At 49.0% G+C, this 19,683-nt stretch overlaps 1 protein-coding gene across 9 annotated transcripts in view; it reads right to left on the bottom strand.

Annotated features, from left to right (window-relative positions):
- POU2F3 (POU class 2 homeobox 3) overlaps window positions 1–19,683 on the bottom strand; it is an 82,604-nt gene that overhangs the window by 11,266 nt on the left and 51,655 nt on the right. For 4 of the 9 annotated variants that reach the window (XM_067751330.1, XM_067751329.1, XM_067751328.1 and 1 more), the window contains 6 exons: window positions 10,345–10,449; window positions 9,000–9,102; window positions 6,685–6,767; window positions 4,187–4,369; window positions 3,641–3,782; window positions 1,561–1,697 (listed from right to left, as the gene is read on the bottom strand). In XM_067751330.1, the coding sequence (XP_067607431.1) occupies window positions 1,561–1,697; window positions 3,641–3,782; window positions 4,187–4,369; window positions 6,685–6,767; window positions 9,000–9,102; window positions 10,345–10,449 (753 nt within the window). Of the gene's footprint in view, window positions 1–1,560; window positions 1,698–3,640; window positions 3,783–4,186; window positions 4,370–6,684; window positions 6,768–8,999; window positions 9,103–10,344; window positions 10,450–11,313; window positions 11,568–19,683 lie in introns of all 9 variants that reach the window. The other 5 variants (XM_067751332.1, XM_067751331.1, XM_067751335.1 and 2 more) reach the window with 4 other exon arrangements.

The raw sequence follows: 19,683 nt of genomic DNA, 5'->3' as shown, positions 1-19,683 counted from the left end.
TACAGAAACCAAAGGGATAGAGTAGTCAGGAGGAGAAGGGAAGAGGATCAAGAATTGTGCGTGGGGAACAGATGTTCCGAAGAAGCAGGATAGAACAATAGATGGAGCAAAAGCTTTAGAATCGGACCTACGATGGAATAGTGGCTTGAGCACTTACTCTGTGGCCTTAGGAAACTTTCTGAACCTCTCTGAGCCTCAGTCTTATCATCTATGAAATGAGAGAAATAATGCCTACCGTATAGGATGATTATGAAGATTAAATGAGAAAATGTGTATAAACTGCCAAGCACAGGGCCTGACACAGGGTGGAGGCTCTTCTCTCGCTCCTTCTTCAGAAGTTCTGAAAAGAGGAGCCCACTGATGAGTTAGGTAGGGCAGGCAGAATCCCCAGAACACACGCTCCCTTCTGTTCTTTCCTCAGAATCTGATACCCTTCTCTTGCGTCATCTCTTGCTGCCTACCTCAAAATAGGAAATGATAAAGTTAAAACATGAGGACCCATCAAGACTATAAAGGAGACATGTGTGTATATAAATAAATACACACACACACACACACACACACACACACACACACACACATTCCAATACATATCCATCACTCCTTTGTTCTGACCCCTCCCACCCCCACCCAGTCTTTGATCTTAGCTCCCTTCTCTCTCTTCTGCACCCTCCCTTACTCTTGCTGCTCTCAGAAACTTAATCAGAAGGAAAAGCCAGGTCTTGTCATCCTGCCAGCAGGATGCAGCCATCAAGTCCTGAGTCATATGTGCTGGAGAGTCTGCTGGAGAGACAGGAGTCCTGGAGGTCTGGGGCCTGCAAGGTGGAACTAGGCCACAGGCGAGCCCTGTAGGGACCGTGTGGTGTGGATGGAAGCTCTGGAGGCTGGTACCTAAGGGGTCCTGATTAGAGGCTGTTGAGACCACACCTGTTTATCCCTCTTCTATTCCCCAGCTCCCCTGGGGCACATAACTGGTATTATCAGTGTCCACATATTGGCTCAAGAATATACTTTTGCTGCAAGTTTAAAAAGGTGTCTACGTAATATGACTACAAATATTGAAATATACGTAGAAGAGAGAAATAGAAGGACGTGCATTTAGATGGCATTGGGTGGTGGATTTTTTTCCTGCCTCCCTGCATTTTCCAAATTGTTTACAACGAGCATTTATTATATATGTAATTTGAAAAATACAGAACAATGCAAAGAAAATAAAGAATTTATGTACAATGCCCTGGCTTTGCTCCCTTTATCTCAACTGGATACAGAGTTACACTCTCCTCTGGGATTCTATACCCCTGTCTTTAAATCTCCCGGCTCGAGGGACAATGGGCACCAAACAGAGGTCAGGGCGAGAAGGGTCAGTGGGGGAGGAAGTTTCTGGAACCCAGCCTCTCATTCAAACACCGGGGCACCTGGAAAGGGAGCGTGTCTCTGTGTCCCGACCCTTTCCCAAGGCAGGTGTATGGGGGCTCAGGGGTGGCGCCGGGGGGCTTGTGTGCGTCTGCTCAACCTCTGTGCAAGTCGGCCCACCCGTCGCCACCCAAAGGGCCCGCTCACATCTTGAAATCTCTTCTCCAGAGTCAGGCGGATGCTGGTCTCGATGCTGGTCCGCTTCTTCCTCTTCTTCCCGAACACTTCACTGAGGGTGGGGTAAGAGCTGGGGGTGCTCACGGAGGGGTCTGATGGAGAGGATTCTGTGGGGAGGGGAGAGCAGAGGAGGCTCAGGGAAGGGAAAGCAGCTGGTTCAGGCTCTGGCTCGATGGACTTGGGGTCCAATGACCCTTCCCGGCAGGTTCTGCAGCCCCCTCCCCGACACAGGGGAACCAGACAGACCAAGAATCCTGCTTCCCCTCGTTGCTCTGGGCAAAAGGTCCTCTATGCCTCTCACTGCCGTGCCTCCAGCGTTTGCGGTCATGGTTCGGGGACATCCAGACATCCGCGGCACGTGTGGGTGTGAGTGGGGGCAGGCAGAGCTCCTACGAGTGACGCCCATAAGCCTGTCTTTTATAAGTAGGCCTGGATGTGAATCCCGAGGAAAATGAGGACTGGTGTTTTGAGCTAAAGGCAGTGGCACTTGGTGGCGGAATGTTGGTGTGGAAGCCACTTCCTTTTCAGTGTGAGTGTTGGGGTTGAGGCTGTATGAGGGGTCGGCGGGGATGTCCCTTAGGAAGGATTCAGGCGCAGCCAGGGAATCGCACAAGAAATGATCCGCAAGATCTCTTCCCGAAGATGAGACCTTCTGATCACCTCTTCCACTTCGGCGCTCCAGTGAAACCGCCGAAGGATCAGCCTTCTACGGCTGGGGGTGGGGCGGGGTGGGCTGGGGAGCTTCCTCACCCCCTCCCTTGTTTCCACGTGGAGCAACTTCCGAGAGGGTCACACCCTTGGCTGCCCATACCCCGCCTTCCTCTCTCTCCATAGTAACCACTGACCCACGTTAACTACAGACGAGAGCCCAGCCCTGACACTGGCTCTGCTCCTAGACCAGTGGTTCTCAACCTGGGGCGAGATTCCGTACCACCCTCACTCCCCCAGGGGACATTCGGCAGTATCTGGAGACATTTTTACACCTGTCAACAGGGGGCAGGTGCTCCTGGCATCTAGTGTGTAGAGACCAGGGATGCCGCTGAATAGCCTACAGTTCATAGGACCGCCTCCGCCACAGATCAATATCTGGCCCAAGCTGTTGCTAGTGCCTTGGTTGAGAAACCCTGTCCCATGCTATGCCACGACACCAAACTCTTCCATTATTATTGCAAAGGTTTTGCCCTTGGCCTACAACCCGGACCTCCTGGCCCCCCACGCCTGACTGAATCCTCCTGCAAGCCCCACTCCTGCTGTAAGCCTTTCCCAACCAGTCTAGCTTGGAGTAACTCCCTTCCCTCTGAAAACCTACTCAAGAATTCGCCAGGTGAAGATCTTGCGTTGTGCCTACTGCCTCCTCCTCCCAGCCATGAGACCCTAGAGAACCTACTTCCCTAACCCCCTGACCTAGACCTAGTCCAGACAGCATTCTGGGTAAGTGCGTTTGCTCTGCAGACCCGACCTTTGTCTCTGGCGAGCTGTCCTATGGTCTAGGCTGGGTGTGTCTGGGGTAGGGAATAAAATGGGGCAAGTCTTCATGGCCACAGACCTAAAGCTATGTCTTCCATGCGCTTTATCAGTAGTGAAGCTGACATTTTCATCTCTACTTGGCTGTCTCCTGTGTCTTATTTCTCAATTGGTTCCAGACTCAGGAGGAGAGGAAAGGGTGCTATGTATTGACTGCCAAAAGCCCCAACACAGAGGACTTCCCCGGTGGTCCAGTGGGTAAGACTCCACGCTCCCAGTGCACGGGGCCCGGGTTCCATCCCTGGTCGGGGAACTAGATCCCGCATGCATGCCGCGACTAAAAGTCTGCGTGCTGCAAGTAAGAAGCTCGCATGCCGCAACTAAGGGTCCATGTTGCAACTAAAAAAATATATCCCGCATGCTGCAACTAAGACCCAGCGCAGCCAAAAATAAATGAATAATAATTTTAAAATGTTGTTTAAAAAAGAAAGAAAGAAAGCAAGCAAGCCCCAACACGGACCAGTCACCACCCCCTTCCCTGCAGAACTTCTAAGGCTCCATCCATCCTCGTGTCCCTGAGGCCTACCTGCATCATTCAGCCACTTCTCCAGCAGTGGCTTGAGCTTGCACATGTTCTTGAAGCTCAGATTTAGAGCCTCAAATCTGGAGATGGTAGTCTGGCTGAAGTCGTTGCCATACAGCTTTCCCATCGCCAGACCCACGTCTCCCTGCACGCGGGGATGGAGAGGGAAGAACTTTGAGAGGTAGGCCCCTTCTCTCCTTTGTCCACATCCCTCACCATCCTAGCGCCTATCCACACCCAGCGAACCTTTGCTCACCGTGGCTCCCTTCCAGTTTCTTCCCTCCAAGATGGAGACTTGGTTATTTCTCTCCCTGGACTCTGAGAGCGCTGTGCCCTCGGGGCTAGCTCCTTGCCTGGCTCTCATTCCTCTCCCCTCCACCAGTGGTGTTCCCATTTTCCCTACCAACGGCAACTGTGCTCCATTCTCAGGGGACGCAGGAACACGGTGGGTTTGCCCCAAACACAATGAGCTCTTAAAACCTCCACTCGGGAACCCCAGTCTCTACTCACTCGACCCAAGTTCTTCCACCTCCTTGCCCCAAACCGAACCTGTGTGAAGCCCAGCTTAATGCGCCTCTGCTTGAAGGTCTTGGCAAACTTCTCCAGCTCCTCCAGGTCACTGGGCTCATCGGCTCCTCCAGAGCTGGGGAGATGCTTGGGGACTGGGAGATGCTGGGATGCTTCCAGATGCGGTTCTAAAGAGGATCCTGGCACCCCGGGGCACCCAACTGCCTAAGAACAGACACACACCAAGCCAACGCGCGAACAGTCAACAGATGAAATGCATTTCCTGATATTTTGTACGAATAGGCCCACTTAGAGGATGACAGATTGGATTCCTATGATTTCGATGGTGTGTAAGTGGAAATTGGAGTCTCCATGAAGGGACTGGCAGATAGCTGCAGTAGCTGGGGTAGAAACAGTAGGAGTGCGGGACAGGGAGGTGGCCTTTCTGGGTTTTAGTCTATGACTCACTATTTGAGTCTGAGCAGGTAACTTCCTCCTTTCAGTTTTCTACCATAAAAGGAGCTAGCAGACTCGTTTACAAAGATCCCTGAAACAGATCTCAGAACGGGACAAGGAAAAGTTTGTTTGCCTTGCCTGTTCTTTTCCACAAAGCAAAGTAACTGAGGTGTTCAACAGGCATTAACTGAAGATAACAGAGGACATCTGAAATTCACTGCATTAATGGAATTTCCACAAAATGCCAAACTCTTATGACTGCCATTTTATTTTCTAAACAATCATCTTCTTTCCGGAGAGAATTTTGTTTTTGTTTTTTTTAATCAGAGGTATTCCAGTGCTGTCTAATTGCACCTTGATCTCATTTGTCGTTGTCAGGAGATATTCTTTCTTTAGTTTATTTTCATAGGAGAGCAGACCCTTATACCTAGAATCCATGTTGTGCCCATTTGGGGTCAGGAATAAATCCAACCCGTCCACAGAGAAGAAGCAGAAACCCATCAGGCTTGGGGTCCTAATGGGCTTGTGTCCAGGGCAGGGGCTGCTACCGATGTGGATGGCATGGCCTAAGTCCACCCTCTTCTCACTCCTTTCCAGTTTACTCTTTTCCGAGACTGGGGTTAACTTTACTCCTTTCTTCCAAGATATTCAGGCTTCCCATTCAGACGGGCAACCTTGTGATGACCAGAGAGAAGTTAAGGACTCTTTTCCCCCGAGGGAGGGTCTTTTAGAACAGAATGATTTGAAACCATTAAGCTTTGATCCTGTTCCGTGGGAGAGAAGGTGGCGTGGACCAGACCCTCAGGACAAGGCCTCGGTCCTCTCTCAGCCTTCCTTTTCATGAACTCATTTGTTCTTTCATCCCACAAACGTGTCTTGAGCTCTCTGCTAGACCTTCCCCCTACTCCCTTCACATCCGATCAGTGGCCGAATGGCACTGAGTCAACTTCCCCAACATCCCCTGTCAGCCCCTCCTCTCTACCCTTATTGCCACCACCCAAAGCCAGTCCCTTTGCCGCTGCTCCAGGATGATCTTAATAACCTTCCAAACAGTCTCTCTGCTTCTGGTCTCGCCCAGCTCTCATGTTATAAGACACGAGAGGTGATCTTGAACCCTCTCTCAGATCTCTTCCAGATCTAAGTCTGTGATGATGCGATTCGGAGAGCAGTCAGGAGAAGGTCCAAGAGCTCAGGACTCTTGGTGTCCCCATTTCTATTAGCCACTAGGGGGCACCCACCCCCTTCCAGGGGCCTCCACTGGACTCTAGCCCTGTAAAGCCAGGGCCCTGAGTGATCGATCCACGGGGATCTTAGCCCCGAGAAGGGACATTAGGGTCTCTGCAGTCATTCCCAACTATTCCACACGTCCGTCTCTGCAGAGGCGCCTCATGCAGCAGTGCAGGCGTTAACTGCACCGGGTCACCCAGATAAGGGGAGGAGTGGCAGCTCCAGTGTAGCTCCTGTTGCCCTCGCCAAGCCACACTCCCTGGCGTGAGGCTGCGTCTGGCCAGAGGAAGAGGTGCCTTTTTTCTCCCTGGAAAACAGGTGCTGTGTGACACCATGGCAGCTCTGCAAAGGGCCCTCTTGCAGGCCTCCGTCCTCCTGACCCTCGCTTTGTCCCCTCCAGGAAGCAGTCTAGAAGAGCAGTTCTTAAGAGAGGCCCAGAGATGAGAGGCCCCGGCTTGGTGCTCTCAGAACATCAGGTCTCTGGGCTTCTGGTCTCCCCCTCGGCGCTTGAGAGCACCTGGGCAGGGCTGGCAGTCACCTTGGCGTCCCTGGAAAGTTGGCTGACCCCAGGTTCTCAGAAGAGTGATGCCAGGGCCTGACTGGGGCGGGAGTGGAAGGCCTGCACACAGAGCAGGCTAGCCCGGGAGCTGAAATCTCTGACTTCTAATTCTGGCTCCACCAGTGATACTGGCTCCCTCATTTCCTCTGGCTGTGGCTTGAATTTGCCCCCGTGCCGACTGGGATAATCCCTCGCGATTCCCTCTTCCCAGAGGGGTAAGTGTACCGTATAGTGGGTGGGGGAAGCCTAGGAGCTTAACTCTGTCAGGAGCTGGGACAGGAAGAACGTGGGTGTTTACCTGGGATGCCAGGCCAAGCCCCGTCTGTGGGAGGAGGAGAGAGCTTTGCTGCTGTGGAAAGGAGAGAAGATTTGACTGCAGACCTGGGTGAAAGGGGAGGAACAAAGGAGCAAACGAATCAAATCCAGGCCAGCTGAAAAGACATGCTCTACAGCTTTGGAACCATGATAACTGTCCCCGCCCCACTACCTAATCATGTCCATCCACCCCGCCTCCAGCCTTGTGGAGAGGCCCCCATGGGCACTGTCAGGATTTCCACACACAGGTGGAGGCGAATCAGACACAGGGATACACAGATGTAAACAGCAGTCCCCAAACCAGTCCTTCTGCCTGCCCGCCTGTCTGGAGTGGTGCAAAGGCTGAGGAGGGTCAAGGCAACCTGCTCTGGGATTTGAGAACCAGGCCTGGAGAAACCCACGGGGGAAGGAGATGTGGGGATGACTACTAAGAATTCAAGCTGGAGCTGAGGGTTTCCGTTTTGCCTGCAGAAGCACCTGGGATGGCTACAAAGGCCTAGTCTGATCTGCAGAGATGCCGGATCAAGGGAATGGTACCGTACAGCTCCAAAGGGCAGCAGCCAATTAGCAGAGGCTCTCGGCAGGACCCAGACATTGAACACTTGGGAGGAAAGGCTGAGAGAGAAGGGAAGAGCAGGGGGCAACTCTACCTGGTGGTATGGACTCTACCTGCTCATTGCACGGCCTGAGGATCGCTTTCTCCAGGAAAACTGTCCATGAAGGGCTCTGCCTGGATGGTGGTCGTGACAGTGGCCTCCCTCTAAGAAGAGCCACAGCCAGGAACTCTCACTCTCACTGTGGGAATGGGGCCATCAAATTACCGAAGCCCACGATGAGGCAGGTCACCCCAAGCACTCAGCACACAGCAGAACTTTGGGCTCTCTGTCGTCTCTAAGCTGTTCTGGGTCACTGATGTGTAGATCTACTGATGCTGACCGTTTTGCTCCTCAGTCTAAAACAACCAGGGCTTAATTTTTCGTTATTAAAGTACATAGGCAAAAAAGCTCTTGTAAGGAGCCCTGGACTGGGAGTCGGAAGCTTGAGTGCTAATAGTAATCTGACACTTACGTTGCCTTTTGAAATGTACAAAGCCTTCTCACATGCATTATTTCAAATAACTCTCAATAAGCTTGTGAGGCGGAGTTTTACTATGATTCCAGTTTTAGGGAGGAGAAAATGGAACCTCAGAGAGGTTAGGTAAGTTTCTCAAGGAGACACAGCTAGCAGGGCACTTTTTTTTAACCAGTGAGTTTTTCTGATTCCAAATACTAAACTGTTTCTTTCCCCCTGTGTCATACACTGACCTCATTGGTTACATGCCTGAGCCAGTTTCACACCGCCTTTCAAAAAGAAACAGAGTGAACTGTCACCTTCCCTTTCCTATTCCAGAAGTATGATATGTACTGTTTAGCTAAGATAAATACTCACAGGTTCACATATGTTCTCATTCATCATCATAATAACACTCTGAGATGACTTGGTAACTAAGGATAACTATAACTTGGGCAGGTGCTAAGGACAGAAGGCAGAGTTACGTTTTCTTTGGGTTCTGGGTTTCCAAAGCCTCTCCTCGGGATTTGTACAATGGAGGGAAGCTTATACTTCATCACTTTCAGCCCTAGTTGGTGGAGATGGGAGAGGGAGAGGCAGTACAGTGCAATGCCAAGAACGTGGGTTTCCGACAGACTTTTATGGAACTTTCTAGTAGGTCACCGGTGACATAACACAAGGTTATTTTGAAAGATGTCAGTAAAATCACTCCGCAGAGCTCCTGGCATATCATGCTCAAGAAATGTTAGCTATTATTGTGAATATTCTAATCTGTTTGTTCTTGGCCAAGGAGAAGTTGCCTGTGAGTAACTTCCCTGCCAAAGAAAACCTGAAAACGCTCTCCACAGCCTGTGGGCGGCACTGCCGCTCTACCCAAATGGAATTCCAGCCTCCCAAGGGTGGAAGTCTGAGTCCACGTCCACAACCTGGGGAGATTTCCAAGGATCCGGGACTTATCTGGACTGCGATTCCCAAGGAGCTCCTCCTTCCTTGTTCTGCCCCAGCTCCTGCCACCCTTGCGCCTTCGGTCTCAACTGGCCATGAAATTGAGGACGATGGGAGGGGGAAGCAGAAAAGGAGACTCAACCTGGAGGGCCACACCAGGTCGCTTCCTCGGGCCCTGAGGTGGACAAGCCGCTCTTACTACTAGAGGGTGAGCCAGTCAGCCACGCCCCACACTTGGGTCCCAGCAGGCAGAAGCAGATCCTTAGCACACTCATCTATGTAGAAGCCCCCAGGGTTTCTCACCTTGCTGCCCAGGCTGGGACTGAGATAGCAGGAACTGGGAGACAGACTGTAGGTGTCCGGGAACCAGCACAAGCTGCTGGAGCGGGTGGAGGGAAGCCATGTCCTGTGCAGGGAGATACAGGCATCACAGAATTTACAAGCTGCAAGTGTGGGCTCCAACTGCCCGCCGCCCATCTGTCCTGTGGGTCTCCGTAGGGACCTTGCCCTATGCCTCTGTATCCCTGTGTCTGACACATAGCAGCTACCCCATTAATGATGGTGTTGTTACACCCCTGCACTGAGCCGAGCTGTGCCTTGCTTAAACCTTGCCTTGTTATTTAACTTTTTTGTGTATCAGAAAGGTCTCCCAGCTAGACTGGTAACGCCCCGAGGGCACAGACTGTGGGTATTACCCATCTCTCAGAGGTTTATCCTAGAAATGACATGCAATCCCAATTTTCTAATTTTTTTAAAAAAAATCTCACGCCACTTGATATGCTAAAAGCCGCTTTTGTCTTGGCCATTTCCTGGTCCTGAACCTTTCCTGGAGGAAGAGGCACCTTATTCGTTCTTAATAAAACCACTTTGATTAAACAGAAAGTCCATTTCCCCTGAGTTCCTCCCAATAGCCCCCAAAAGGGAAATACTACTTCCCAATACCTGGGGGATCTGGGAGTCCTCTGTGACCTAGACCTCCAGGGTTCTGTGACCCCACAGGACTGAGCTTAGGTCTGTGCACAAAGGAAAGACTTGGTAAACCCTTGCTGAATAAAGAAGTGAAGGAATAAATGCACGCTCTAGTCTTAAATATTTCCAGGGAAGGGTCGGCTCTTTCCTCCCCTGGGAATCCAGATCGAGAAAGGGGCTTGCCGCGTGGACACCCGCCTTCTCAGACATTTGTCGTTACTATTTCAGGTGCCTCTTTATTCCTTCTAGTATGACAAAACCTTGGGGGAGGAGAATGGGCTTACTGGGGACGGAGATGCTCTGTAACCACAGCAGCAGCTGTCATCATGGGGCTCCCCTGAATACGGCTGGCAGACCCCAGCCCCATTGTTAGGGGCTAGCTAACCCCATTGTAGGGGTTAGCTCCATTGTTTTGGCAAGATTGACTGCTTTTTCTTCCGGAGAGGTGGAGACCTCCTTCTTCCCATAACTAGCCAGGCTGCATCTTTCAGAGGATTTTTCTGTAACCCAGCCCCCCTCCCAATGCAGGCCTCCAAGTTTCCCTGCAGGGCATTTTTTTTAGCCCAATCTGCATTCACTGAGAGCCAGATCTAGAGGTGAAGCATTTTGCAGGAGGCTTGACTTAAACTCACTGGCCCTCTGAGAGGATCAGGGCTTCCCGACTCGGGCTGCCATTTACCCCAGACATTTGGTTTCCAGGTATCATGGCAGGTCCTTGACTCAGGTGGCATGGCCGATGAGAGAGGGTCTGGTGCAGGGAGTCACTGAGGTCCTCGGTTTTAATCTGTAAGTGGAGGCAGCGGGGACAGCATCAGTTCTGGGCCTCCCCAGGCAGGCAGAAGTAGAAACTTAGAGAAGACCGAGGCAGGAGATAAGTGACAAGCCTGGAGAGTCAAAGAACTAGCTCAGCGTCTACTGGGCTGCAGCTTGACTTTCCTGCCTGCGTGAGCCCTTCGGGCCGGGGCAGCTGGTAAGGGACAGAGGTGAGAGTCTCTCTGGAGTAACCATCCTCGAGATGCGGAATCCACCTGGATTGATCGTTCCCGAACACCATTCCGGGGCATGTGCTGGTACATAGTGCAATATATGCTCTTCCTCACTGAAACGCCAAAAGACGAGGAATTTTTGTAGTGACTTTAGACATTTCTTTTAGATTCCAAGGTGATGTTCTTTTTTCTTGGGGGGGTGGTATGTTAGAATTTCTTTTAGGAAATGATGGTGATCCTAAATGGTATTTTAAAAACTCCCCACTTTCACAAATTAAAAAAAAAAATATTGGCAACCCTTGACCAATCTCCTTTATATTATGTTTTTTTATTTTCCTGGTCCACGAAATCCCAATGTCTGGGAGCCAGTTTCCCCTCCGTCCCCCCTTGTTTTCCACACTTGTCTGCCCTCTGCGTGCTGAGCTACCTTTGCAGCTGGCCTCTTCACCCATGTGGCTTAGGTGACAGTCCTTGCCTGTCTCCCTACAGGCGGGGACATGTCTCCTTCACAATCACTGCTGTAGTTGCAGCCTGAGGGGACTGTGGTGGCGTGCAAACTCTCTCCAGCCTCCACCACCCTTCGGGCAGGGCAGGAAGCACTACTTGTGCCCACCCCTCTTCCCACCCTGAGAACAACTACGGTAAGTCCCCTACATACGAACCTTCAAGTTGCAGACTTTCAGAGATGCGAACATGCATCTGGTTCCAGCAAGGAACCAGAACCTGTGCCATCACTGTCAGGCGTGAGTGACATTGCAGCTTGTCCTCCGTCTCTTATTGCTGACGATCCGTCAGCTCTACCGTCTCCCACCTCCTCTCCGTCCTCCAGTCAGTAACTCTTCTTGTCTGTTCACTTGATGCTAGCCCCTGTATGCCAGCGGTTGTACTGTACTACTGTACTTTTCAAGGTACTGTACTGTAAGATTAAAAATGTTTGCTTTATTTTTTGTGTTTGTTTGTTATGTATTATTTGTGTGAAAAGTATTATAAACCTATTACAGTACAGTACTATATAGCCGATTGTGTTAGTTGGGCACCTAGGCTCTCTTGGTTGGACTTGTGAACAAATTGGACTTAAGAATACGCTCTCAGAATGGAACTCATTTGTATGTAGGGGGCTTACTGTACCCTCTTGCAGCGTTTCAGGAAGTCCATCGTGGGGATGGGGGCGTTGGGTAGGGAGTATGCAAGTGACTTTGGATTCATATAATATGGCAGGGAGCTTGGGATCTAGACCATACCTTATAAAAGGCATTGGGCGACCCTCTGATGGAACCTCCTGGCCATAGCGACCCTGGCTTAAAGCATTTTCATGGTCTATACAGGGAATATCACTGACATCCTGGAACCTTTTCTGTATTAGTTTAACCCAAGGTAAAGGTTCAGACTAACGGCTCTACTTGTGTTTAATCGCTGTGGAAGAATGGTGCTCTGGATTACTCAACCAAGAGTTCCCTTTGGTTGGAGAGTTAGGAAGACCTTGTTGAGTGACAGAGACTGAGGAGGGAGCTCACATCCTAAATATGGTGCCTTGTACATAGTGGGAACTGAATGCATGCTAATTGAATAAAAGACATAATCAGAATCCACCTCTCCATCCTTCAGCGGGATACAGCGAGGAAGACATCAAACAGGGAGCTAGAACTTGTTTCCAGTCCTAACTCTGACTCTAACTGACGATAAACCTTGAGCAATCATTTCATATCTATGAGACTTGGTTTCCCCATCTGTTGTATGATTCGACATCATTTTTCTTTCAGTCCTAGAATGGAATTATAAAATTCCAATTCCGTGGTGTATTTGGCAGAATCTGGCTAGTCCACGTTGCTGTAGTGTTCTTAGATAAAGCAGATCTAAACAGCACTAGGAAGTCCTAGTTGCGCCCAAATTGGTAAGAGGATGCTTCTTTTAGGGACAGTCTTTACAAATCACTCCTCTCTTCTCTCACTTAAGGAGGCTATTCTGGAGTCTTGGAAGCAAAGAAGAGGAAGGGAGAGTGTCAGGAAGTAGCACAATGGGGGCAGAGAGTTAGACATCAGGAAAACTCCAAAGGCGTTGCCCCCCAGGAGTGATCTCCAGGACAGCCGCCATCCCTACCCCCAGTGCCCTTCAGCTCTCCCCACCCACACTTGGTATCTCCATCTAAGAAGCTTGCTGTCCTAGTTCTTCCCCCAGAAATTAGAGTTTTCACATCCTAGATTCCGGGGAAACATTTGTTAGCAGGTTTTAAAAAGCTCAAAATAGATGGTAAACTACTTATTTCAAACCACCACCAATCTTAAGCTTTGCTCAGAGGGGAGATTTTACTTAAGGGAAGCCTCCCTTCCCCACATCTCCCTTCTGCAACCCCCTCCTTCTCCTGGACGTCCCTCATCCCGAGTGGGGATAGGTGAGGCAGGATGGAGGGGGACGGAGGGAGAACATGGAAAATTGGAGCTCAAAGCACACTGGTGGAACCACCGCAGGCAGCTTGGCGCGGCTCCAGCTCAGAGGCAAGTGGCAGGGTTCCTTTATAGACTCATTATGTGCAACGGGGAGATAAGGGGGTGCAGCTATGACACAGCTTGAAAACATGTGCTTTGCCTCCAACCTGGGTGCTATCTGTTAGAATCAGTGCCAGGTCTTCCTGCAACACTTAATTTCAGAAACCAGCACCATCATGAAAGAAAACTCACTCTTTCATCTGCTTCCTGGATCAATTGCCCTCCAAACTCTTTTAGGGGCACTGCCGACCTCCCACTTCTGAAAATGAAGTGTCTGATAGCAAAAATAAATCCCTCTGGGTGTTAGCCTGGGGCGTTTTGACAACTCTGTGTGTTCCTCTTCTCAGTTCTTGCTTTATTAACCTCTTACTCTTTCATTTTTCATAATTCATTACCCCTTGTGTGTGAGCTGCTGACGGTAAACCCCAAAGGAGACAATCCTAAACAAACCAATCTGAAAGACAGTGAAGCAGACCACTTCTCCTGTGACAAATTCTAAAATCTCCACTTTGGTCGGTGGGTCTCAGAAAGAGTAGAGCTGTACCAGGAGGAGAAGAAGATACAGCGGCAACTCTGCCTGCCCTCCCGACCCCGGCACACTTCTCCGACGATTCTCTGAGAGTTCAGGGGCTAGCTAAGACAATAAGAAATCAAGTCCCTTCCAAATCCAAAAAGCCCTTTCACAGCTGTCGAATGGAAAAGATTGGAGCCTTTCCAGGCAACTGGGTGTTGGCCGTGGATTGGGAAAACGAGACAGACTTCTGTTGGATCTCATTGACTTCTAATGTGAGAACCGGAGGCAAATTGGATGAAGACCCAATTTCCCCCGTACTTGTGAAAACCCAACCAAACCCACAGCCTGTCTGGAACCGTGAAGATTGTCTCCAGGGTCCCTTTGGAGCTTCTTCTCACGCAAGTGAAATATTTCTCCAGGCCCTGTTTGGGATGGACTAGTCCCTGGGGATGTGGGCCACCACAGAGGCCTCTGCCTGCTCACAGCCATCGGTCATCCCGTCCAGATGTTAGACATGGCTTGCTAGTTCAGGATCTTCTCCACCCGCTGGGCTGTGCAAAGGTGTTACACTGAGTCTTGGGCAGTGACCCGGGAGGTAGAAAGGTATCGTGGGTGACTATCTTTTCTAATCCCAGCGAACTCCCCGACATCACCTGCTTTAGAAAGAAATAGCCTCATTCTGGGAAGAGAGAGCCCCTTCTGAGGAACTGGAAACCCTTCATACATTCCTTACTTGGCTTCACCGCCCAGCCAGGAAGTGTGGGGATGAGTGTTTATCTTCCCATCTCACAGAGACCAGGAGTGCTTCAGAGATGCCTGTAAAGTTACAGGACAAGACACTGGCTAACCGCTACAAGACAATGGTCCTCTGACCCTCCCCAGGCACTCTATCTACAAAACAATACTACAAACATCTCGGGGATGGGAGAGAGAACAGACCATAGGTGATGTTCTGGCCCAGACCTACACTTGGACCTCCTTATTAACCATCTGTTTGGGGTCATGCAATGGGGCTGGAGTACTTAGCCTTAGCCCCCTCCCCGGGACATTTCACGTGGCTCTCTCTTGGGGGGGAAACAACTCAACATTAATGAATATATCACTGGTGATGAAAATGATCAAAGCTGTAGTGCCAGTTGCATAACTCGTTTGTGGAAAGTGTTTCATAAACATTTCACAAGAAGGAGAATTTCAAAGCGTGAACATCTCCCAACCTGCCTTCAATTACAGGCAAGATTTTTTTTCTTTCTTCCCCCCTTCTATATGTCTCCCTAGCAGTGAGGAAGAGTTTCTGTTTCGTAACTGATCTATAAAAGGGTTGACAAACGTTTCGCTCATGAAAAGATCCTAAAAATATATTCCAAGCGGTAGAGTAGGGCAGGCTGGTAACTTATCTCAGATGAACAAGGCTGAGAGCCCCCTAAGAGATGCTGGCTGTATTTTTGCTTGGGGGATTCTCCTTTCTCCATGGCTCCTGGCCGCTCCCTATGAGTCCAAGGCTCCTGCCTCTTTGGATGCTACCCTGAATTACCTGGGGAGATGGCCTCATCCAGTCCCTGGTCTCTAGTCAGACCTACGACAGACCAGCCTAGGCACACCTTTGCCCATGCACATTGGGATCTTCTCCTGGAAAGCATCGAACTTCTAGACAAAAGAGTGATGGAAGTGAGGAGACATGGGGCCCTTTAATAAACATACGGTTTCTTAGGAGGCTGGAGCCACTTAGAGTTGTTCCCTCCCGAAAAGAAGCTTTCCAAAGAGGCATCCTTGTTTTTCCTGCTTGTACCTCCTCTGGAAAGGCAAAAAGCTTATCAGTCATGTTGTTTAATGCTTTGGCTTCACTTCTTAGGGCACAGCACTGCTAGTGCTGACACATATCTGAAAAAACCCCATCATTTTAAGCCCATAAACATTTTCTTCTCCCTCTGGCATATAGGTCCGTGCATTCAAGTTTTAAAACTCTAGGAAGGAGCTGTGTTCTCTTTGAGGACACATCCTCCCAGATATTTTTGGTGCCCAGGACTTGAACAACTTTAACCATTGTACCACTTCCCAGCCCTCGGGAGATGCCAGCAGCGTCTGCTTCCAGTGAGGAGCTGGATTGATGCAAGTTCTCTTTTTTGACCCAGATCTTTTTTTTTTTGGCCACGCCATGCAGCTTGCAGGATCTTACTTCCCTGACCAGGGATTGAACCCCGGGCCCCAGCTGTGAAAGCACCGAGTCCTAACCACTGGACCGCCAGGGAATTCCCAACCCTGATCTGTCTTGAGTCAGAGTCTTCTGGTTTTCCTGGTTTCCTACCTGTTGGACAAGGGCACAGAGCTACCTTCTCTGGTTCTTTGGCTGGGAAGGAGCGCCACACAGAACTGTTGATTTGCCCACATAGATGGCAGTTCTGCCCCGCAAGAAGTGGAATGGCAGGAGGTGGGGTGGGGTAAGAAATGCTGAGCACGGTCTCAGAATCAGACTCTGAGAACTGTTTGCCAGTGGCTCTTCTTGGGAATCATCTTGTGTGTGAGTGCTGGGTGTCATCACACTGGGTTCTTTTGCATACATTGGGTTGCCTATCATGAGAAGACTCTGTAATCCTTTTTAGAGCAGGGAATGGAAAAAAAAAAAAAAAGAAAAAGACATCCAGGAAACAAGTACAAGGTTCAGAATCAACCAGGAGACCTGACTTCTGGCTCTGTCCCTGCCTCTAAAAACCTGCATGATCTAATATTTATTTACTTCACTCATCCATGTAGGCCTAGATTATGCCTCCACAAAAGGAAAATAGATGAGATGGAATCTACTTAAGAAATTTGGAATGTATAGAAGAGAGAGTGAGCATTGACTTGTGAGCCTACAAGTGTGTTTATTGTGTCATTAGACCCATTTTGCAGATGAAAAGACTGAGGCTTGGAAAAGTGAAGAAACTGGCTGAAAGTTACACTGCTGGTAAATAATAGATCTGGGATGTCAATCCACATCTATTTGATTCCATAGTTCTTCTACATAAACCTGACTACCATGTGTGATAGAATCATAGACTCTTCAAGGTAGCTTAGCGCGGACTGTGTCGGGTGCATGCAAGACATTCAACAAGTGTTGATTCCCTTCCTTCTCCATCAGAACTGGAAGGAAATGTAGATATCACCGGGTTCAACTGGCTCATTTTACAGCTGTGACTCCTGATGTCCAGAGAGGAGAAATCACCTGCTCAGGGCAACACAGCTAGAGCTGCAGGCAAGCCAGGCCTGGAGACTAAGGCAGGGCCCCTGAGGACTGGTCTCCTAACTCTCCACCCAGTATTTGGTCCATTCCGCTGCACTGCAGCATGGCTCTATCTTCTATTTCTATCACTCTGATGCTGTTGCCTATTCTGGCTCCTCAAGTAACTCAGTAGTAACCCTAATCCCATTGCTCTAATAAGATTTAATCTCAGTCCCGATTCAGAGTTCTCCCTTACTACACAGGGTAAGGTTTAGACACAGATAAAGCACACATCTACTTGATGTGTAACCTAATACACTTGGCTTGAGAACGAGCATTCTGTATTCCCTTGACTCTCACATGGATGAATTAACTCCAGGGGATTGATATTTGCTTTTTTCCTCCCTCATCATGAGGAAGAGAGGTAGAGAGGGGAAAGGCAAGGCTCAGCCATGCCATGAAATCCTCACAGCAGTGTACGTTTTACTCTGGGGCCCAAAGGGGACTAATGAAAGGAAGGACAGATGCCTTGCTCGTCCCGGACACACAGGCACACGTGCACACACATGCATGCATACACACCAACCTGTGACTATGAAGCGCTATACAGATTAGCTCCAAGAGCATCAGTTCGAGAAAGGGAAAAAGGAATATTTTTAAAGCATTTTAGAAATTAAAAAGCACTTCAAAAGTACCATCATTTATTCTTCATGATGATTCAACGAGGGAAAAAATCTTATCCAACCATTTATACAGATGTAGGAACCAAGAGTAGGAGGAATTAATATGTCCATCACACAGCCAGGAAAAGCAGAGCCTGACTTTCTATTTGGGTCTTTGGCTTCCAGGCCCTCTTTTGCCTATACCACTCTGTAAGGCGGCCCCACTGGGTTGCCACCCAGAATTTCCCACGTAAAAATGAGCTTGTTGACCTCTGCCTCCCCATGTGCCATGCTGTTTGCACGTGTGGTGCACAGTTGGTGTAAACGTTTCCATCCACAAGTGTAGCCTGGGACTTTTACATGGATGTGAGGCCGACATAGTTATCGGAAGCAAACTTTCAACAAGTCTGAATGAGATTCTCTTCGGCATCCCCTGGGGAACTGCCTGTGACCCGGAAGCCTGTCTCTGAAAGCCTGAGTGTTGGCTATAAATGCACGTAAAAGGCTTTTCCCTGGTAAGATTCATATTTGAGAACAGTCCTCTAAGTAAGGCTGAGGCCCTTATCTCTTGTATTCTTCTTGTACCCCAAATAAAACGAGGCACCTCTGTGGCCCTCTGACACCGGGTCTGCTCCAACAGCAGTTGGAGTAGACAGTCCTCCATGTGGCATGCTTTAAACAGAGGTTTTCCTGCCCCATAAAGGTCCCCTTCCCAGTTTAGCTCAATAAATATTTGGTATACACCCATTGTATACCAAGAGGAACTGGGACACAAAGGTGAATAGGACCTTCCAGATTAATTAGGAGACAGCAAGTAAAAAAGCAATTACCTAGAGTGCAGTACTTACAGCAATGGGAAGGCGGTACAGTGGTCACATGGAAAGGTTGTGATTTGCTTTGTCAGGGCAGAGGATAGCTAGAGAAAGGGGAATGAGGTAGGAAGTCTCCACAGAAGAGAAGTGAAGCCTCTGAGGAGCCCTGAAGGACAAAGACAGTTTCACCAGGAGAAGATAAAGCAGGGCATGCCAGGAAATGGGAGCAGCTGGTACACAGTCACAGATGGTGAAACAGGGCTTCATGTTCAGGAGCGACAAGCTATTCAGCGTCACAGCAGCGTGGGGTGGGAGAGGCCTGGGCAAACAGCCAGGGCCTGACGACAGAGGTCCTGTGGGTCACACAAAGGAGTCAAGGCTGGACTCGGGGGCAAAGTGTAACTCAAGTAAAGGGCAGGGACACGCGAGAGTTTTGTTTAGTTCGATTATGTTAACAGCTGTGTGGAATATGTATTTGAAGAGAGGACAACTGTAAGTGGGACAGCTAGTTACAAAAGCTGTTTATTGCAGTAGTCTAGGTAAAGAACTGACGAGGGCATGCCTAAGGCCAAAACAGTAAGAACGGAGAAGAGGAGACAGAATGGCAAGTTTTTAGGATAGAAAATGTATTTCCACCCCTAAAGGTTTATCCTTTATAACAAAGGACTATTTCAGGAATTCTCTGTTGAATGCCTGCAGGACTGAAAGAACTAACACAGAAAAAATTCTGAAAGGACATAATCCAACTGCTAATAAGAGATGGAGTGGAGGGTATTTGGGGTTTCAGAAGGTATTCACTTTCTAAGTCAAATATTTCCGCAGTGTTCAAATTTTTAAAGGTAATTATTCATTTTAAATTAGAAAAAATTAAGATTAATCTTAATTTAAAATTAATATTAAAAATAGTAAGCACTCAAAATTTCATTAGTCTATATGGAAGTTCTTAGTTTATGAGGTATTCAAGTTAGTTACAGTTCCCTCCTTTACCTGGTGAAAGGGAAGTCTTGAGAGGTTTAGGGGCACATTTTCTAAATAAACACACATATATGCAGATATGTGTATTCTGTGTGTGCATGTGTTGTGTATGTGTGTGTATTTTTTTTAGCAATAACTGGGAATCCATGTCCTTCTTCTGCCGCATCTTGAGTCATTGTCTACCAGCAGGCAACACCTGTAGGTCTGTGGCCTACAGACCTCACTTATACCTTTCCATGATGTTCTACAGCTTACAAAGTACCTTCAAACATATCAGTTTGGTCTATTTTCAGAATATTCCCATGAGATTGAAAAGGCAATCGATGCTATTCCTGTTTTACTGTTGAGGAAAACAAGGTTCATGAAAGGTAAATGGTGTATCCAAGGTAC

The sequence above is a fragment of the Pseudorca crassidens genome, chromosome 9, assembly GCF_039906515.1.
Source record: "Pseudorca crassidens isolate mPseCra1 chromosome 9, mPseCra1.hap1, whole genome shotgun sequence".
NCBI lineage: Eukaryota > Metazoa > Chordata > Mammalia > Artiodactyla > Delphinidae > Pseudorca > Pseudorca crassidens.
Note: the sequence above shows the minus strand (reverse complement) of the source record. Positions and strands in the feature narration are given on the sequence as shown.